Here is a 5275-nt window from a genome sequence, read left to right as displayed (position 1 = left end):
GGAAAGGAGGAGTGCTGCTGTGCTGATCAGGAGTCGGAAGCTATGCATAGAACCATCTTGACGCATCACAGCCCCATCTCTCTCTCACATGTCAATCCCGAAAAGAAGTGGATATTGTCAGCAACTCGTGGGCGCATTCTCTGAAAAATGACTTCCAGTTGGATGCGACTACTGAACAGCATTTTATGTGCAAATGCATCATCAAGGAACTTAAGTTATAAACTAATTTTGGTCACAGCAGGTCCAGTTACTTCCATATACAGCACACAGAGGCCCTGAGAAACATATGCTGCTTGTAACTAGCAGATTCATAACTCGTAGCTTCTTGCTTGTTGGCACCATATTATCATGTTACATCTACAGATAAGCCGGCATCTAGTTCATTATAACAAAGGGGAATTCCTCCTCGATTAGTCATACAGGGTTCCAAAAGATTACAAGCGAGCAGGTGAGGGAAGATACCTCTAAAAAAAAGCAGGTAGAACGCTCCTACGCCCAGGAGGAATAACCCGTAGTAGTCAGTTCATATTAAACAAATTAGTACAAACAGAAGAACCAAAATCTTCATCTAGGCTCCCCCTCCATGCAGGGAACCAAGGAAAAAAGGGTTCTCCATGCCGAACATCAGGGCAGGCCGTTGTCTCATGTCTTTGGGTTCTTCGCCACCAGGGTGACAAGCTACACAACAGAGACGGCAGATGTTAGTGTGACTTCCATTGTTGGCGGTGCCTCAGGCCATGAGAACTCAAAGGGGGCCTCCATGGTAAGAAGCTGAGTGGCTGATGCAGTCTCTTTTGGGGACGACTGGGTGTACTGGAACTCAATCTGGAGGCGGTGGTGCAATGGGGTTGATGCCATCAGTCCTTTCTTGATGTCCGCCTGTAGTTCCCGGATTGGTATGGCTGCCAAGAAACTCTTGATGTACTCTTTACATGATTCTTTGCCCTTCGACACAAGCACCTCCTCTTCAGTATCATTCCCACTGTCCTGGTCAGTCGTAGAGCTCTCAGAACCTGAAGAATCCTTCATTGGTCCACTTGAGTCGGGGCTACAAGATTTCTTTTCCCCAGGTACCTTGTGAATTGTCGTATTCTTGTCGAACTTCAAAATGTATGCCTGGCTGCACCCTTCATGGAGCCTTTCTCCAAGGGTATCGATAATGTAATATGCATCATGCTCAACCTTGAGTAGAAAAAAGTGGTCATTCCAACTTACTATGTATAAGTTAGGGCTATCACTGGATGAGAACTCTGCCGCCTGGGCAATCTCATCCCAGATGTTGTCAAATGACATGGCACCATTAAGGAAGTCAAAACCACTCATGTCATCATCGCCTTCGGGCTGGAAGAATCCGATAAAAGATTTGCTGGGGGAAACTGTCAGCGGGCGAATCTTGGCATGAAGGACAGTTTCAAGATCAAAGTGCTTGTCAGGAAAACGCTCTCTATACGTCTCATTCTCACAAAGGTTTCTCCACTCTAGTGATCCTTCACGGATAAGGCTGTCAAACTGTGACTGGATAGGCATGATATTCTGATTTGCTTGGAACCAGTCTGCAATAACAGCCACAAGTGCTGTACATGCACTCTCCCCAGCTGCTCGCTCACTTCTCTGGTCTATTGATGCAAAGAACATCTGGGATGAAAGCTTCATACGGCCATCGCGGCTAATTATCTCCTTCAACTCCCAATTTCCAATGACAAAATTGTCATCACCAAATTCTGACACCATAGTATTTGCTGATCCATCTCCTCTTGATCCCTGAAATCCAAAAATGTATTAAAAAGGGAAAAAGTGAAGCTGAAGTAAATTCCTGAAATATACTGATAGCTTTGTTTTATAATGCTAAAAATAGGAAGGAAAATTTACCTCTGAAACAGATTCATCAGATGATGTTAGCAAGCGTCGATCATTGTCAATATCATCACCTCCCTCTTCCCCATATGCCTTTTTCAACAGAGGTTCACCTTTAGCCTTCAGCGACCGTAAACTCAGTTTCCTCTTTCTCCAAGGAAGTATACTGCGCTTAGCAGTTAGCAACCCATTCTCTGTGGTTGATGGCAATACTTTCTCTACTTGGAAACCGACATCAGTTTTTCGGTTACTATAATATATCCAGTCCTCATGCTCCCCATCAATCTTTGCATGGGCATAAACTAGGCCACCAACATAGTTGACAGATTGCAGAGACCCATAACTGAAAGACTTCCTGATAGTTGAATCTCCAAATTCATCTTCCTCTACTCTGTCATCTAGATCGTCATCAAGAGACTCAGTATCACATGGATATTCAGCACCATCACTGTTAACACAAAACTTATCTTCGCCACCTGCCTGGCAAGTCTTCTTAGGCCTTCGTGTCGACACCAGATCTGTGAGAATTTTTACCTTCCTCAACCCTGCTTTAATAACCGAAACCTCATCTTTTCCTCCAGGAAAAGAATCGCCAGATGATGGGGACAATGGCAAGGTTGCAGCAGATCGCTGTGATGCATCAGATGTTTCTTGAAAAGCTCTTAATTCAACCATACTCAGAGTGAGCTGCAAAAAAAAAGATAAAAGGTCACATGGTATAGTGATTTAAGTAAAAGTTTTTTTCTAAAAAAATTGAAGGACAACTGTTAACCAGAACTTCTAGTTCACATCGTATACTCACATGAAGGGATGAGGCTCGTTCAGGTGCACCACCAGGTATAGACAACGGAAGAATTATCTCAATTGTCTCTCCAGCCGTCAATGCATAATCTGCTAGATTGAGAGAAGCAGTTCCCAGAATTGATGGTTTGTTCTTTGGGCCTTTGTTAATATCCTGTGCCGAAGAAATATGGAGAAGGAAGATGAGACTTGCTTGAAAAGATGAAATCAGCTCAAAAGAAATATACACAAAGTTGCCAAGGGATGACACCTCCAAAGCTAAAATAAAAAAACAAAATGTTCTGATTGATTTGACAAGGAAATTATCTTGTTCATATAGTACTTCGTTATTCAATGCTCATCATCACAAGGTAATATGTTATTGTCATGAAGGTAAACTTAGTCCATACTAAGAGGAAGATGGATACAGAGATTTAGTTCCTATGATTGATCGTGGACCATATGACATCAGAATCAACTCGTGTTTTTTTCGATTTCAATTGAAATGAAACGTGAGCGGATTATTTCTCCTACCAGTTTACAAGAGATTTAAAACAAATAGTACCTGAATCGTTACACAGACACAGGAAAGTTCAAGCAATTAGAAAACATTACTTAACAGAATAGATAAGTAGGACTACACACGCATCAGTATCAACCGCAAAAGGGACAAAGAAGAAGAAAAACTGGAAAGTAGAATGATAATGGGTAAACAGGATACCCTGATCAGAATTGCTTACTTAGAAATGTAGTGCCTGTTTAGACCACGGAATAGGAACTCAAATCGTTAGGAATTTAGGTCCAAATCCAGCTAGAATCCAAAAACTACAGAGAACTTTCCTTTTTCAAACACACCATGAATGGGAACAGGTAAAAAAACCATATTCTGAACACAAAATTTTACACTGGACAGAGTCAAACAAGTGAGAAATGATGCAACTAACCAACAGGGGACATCGATCGAAAACATCTAGTGATGTACAGTATATATAGTTCGGTGCATTGTTATGAGGATTATGAACAACACAGATAGTAGAAGAGAATCAAAGGAAGAGGCGCTCACGCTGAAGACGCAGAAGGCGAGCTCCCATGGGTGGAACGCGGCGCCCTCCCGCTGCGACGCGGCCGCGAGGGTGACGACGCTCTCGAACTCCTCCTCCCACGCCGCGCCGGCGTCCTCCCGTGTGCGGTTGCGCCTGACCGCGGCACGCCGCAGCGAGCCGAGCGCGGAGGCCCTGGGCCCCTTCCACCTCACCTCCGCGGCGACGGCGGCCCTGGGCTGCGCGGCGCCCGGCGGCTCGCGCTCCGGCGAGGCCGCTGTCGCGGGCGAGGGCGACGGCGAAGGCGAAGGTGAAGGAGGCGGGAGCCCCTCCGCACGCCGCACCAACAGCCGCACGCGGAACTTGCGCGCCGCCGGCGGCCGCGGCCACCGCATCATCCTCGCCACCATCAGCGGCGCCCCGGTCAACGCGCAGAGATCGGCCGGAGCCCGGGGTTTTGGGGGACAAGTATCGACGACTGAGACGGCAGGAAGCGGACAAGGGAACGAGGTTTCGGGGTCAGATCAGCGGTGGAAGCCTAGGCAGGCGTCGTCCTGAGGCTGAGAGAAGCGAGGAGGAGGAGGCGAGGCCAGCCGGACCGCTAGGTGGGAGTGGGATTGGATTTGAGGCGGAGTCGTCGGGGTGAGGAAGAGGACTGGAGGAGGCCCGCGGCGGATGCACGGGAGGAGAGAGAAGCGGAGCTCCGAAATAAATAGGAAGGTGAACGTTAGGTCGGGGGATTGTGTTGCAGGCCACTTCTTCGTCGTCTCCGTTTGGGTTTTTGTTTTGTTTTTCGCCCCCCGCCCCCCCCCCCCCCCCCCCCCCCCCCGTTATTTTTTTGGCAGTTGGGTAGCTTAGAAACTTTATTTTTTAAGAGATTTCAATTTTCAAAGAAAAATAGTTTGTTTTTTCTAAGAAAATAAGAAATCTTTAGAAAAATAGAGTTCCCAAACTAGCCCTAGAAATTTAAAAAAATAAAACAAACTCATTTTTATATCACTCTATGGCATCAAAATAACTAGGTGTCTAATTTTATAAAAGTTAAATAACATGTAAATAGTTAATCCTATTTTTATTCTCTTTGACCTTGACGTTAGATTCCACCACGTGGGACCCATAGCAGACTTTTTCTAGTACGCTGTAGTTTCGTCTCGTGTGGTTTTATTTTTCCCATTTGTCGCCCCACGATTACTACTCACTAAGTTTGCGCTTGCGCTTAAGTCAAGGTATCATTTTAGGAGCATCTTCAACTGTATCTTAAATCTTTCGGATATAGAGCTCAGCTCATAAAACCAATACCTTATACTTGTTTTTCACATCATTATGAACCTTTTGTTTAATAAATTTGTACTGTTAGCATGCTTATTTGGTGGCACGAATGTCTATATTTTTATTTTATAAATTCGGCCAAACATAAGAAAAAGGATCGGGGGAGTTTTTTGTAATTCTCGGAGATGCTCTAGTGTGGTACTGTAGTTATATTGCAAGTTGCCTGCCCGTGTCCGTAAGGCTATCCGCAACCGTTACCCCTAAATTTTTTCCCCTATATCACTTTTTCCCCCTATTTTCCTCCCTATTTTTTCATCTCCCGCAGCGGTTCC

At 45.2% G+C, this 5275-nt stretch overlaps 1 protein-coding gene across 1 annotated transcript; it reads right to left on the bottom strand.

Annotated features, from left to right (window-relative positions):
• Nucleotides 1–276: 276 nt before the first annotated feature.
• On the bottom strand, nucleotides 277–4423 carry LOC103643812 (uncharacterized). The gene is made up of 4 exons (XM_008666972.4): nucleotides 3698–4423; nucleotides 2657–2809; nucleotides 1870–2541; nucleotides 277–1761 (listed from the first exon to the last, which is right to left on the bottom strand). Exons 1-4 carry the CDS (start codon nucleotides 4082–4084, stop codon nucleotides 679–681), a joined length of 2295 nt encoding a protein of 764 aa, XP_008665194.1. The 5' UTR covers nucleotides 4085–4423; the 3' UTR covers nucleotides 277–678.
• Nucleotides 4424–5275: the final 852 nt, after the last annotated feature.

Source organism: Zea mays, chromosome 1 (genome assembly GCF_902167145.1).
Source record: "Zea mays cultivar B73 chromosome 1, Zm-B73-REFERENCE-NAM-5.0, whole genome shotgun sequence".
NCBI classification, from domain to species: Eukaryota; Viridiplantae; Streptophyta; class Magnoliopsida; order Poales; family Poaceae; genus Zea; species Zea mays.
The sequence above is the reverse complement of the archived record's forward strand: the minus strand, read 5'-3'. Positions and strand labels throughout refer to the sequence as shown.

Excerpts from the sequence above, each read along its gene's own strand:
- LOC103643812 (XM_008666972.4), bottom strand. The coding sequence starts at position 4,084 with ATGGTGGCGAGGATGATGCGGTGGCCGCGGCCGCCGGCGGCGCGCAAG. Across the intron at positions 2,810-3,697 it reads TCGCCTTCTGCGTCTTCAGC|GATATTAACAAAGGCCCAAA; the intron begins GTGAGCGCCTCT and ends TCTTCGGCACAG. Across the intron at positions 2,542-2,656 it reads AACGAGCCTCATCCCTTCAT|CTCACTCTGAGTATGGTTGA; the intron begins GTGAGTATACGA and ends TTTTTTTTGCAG.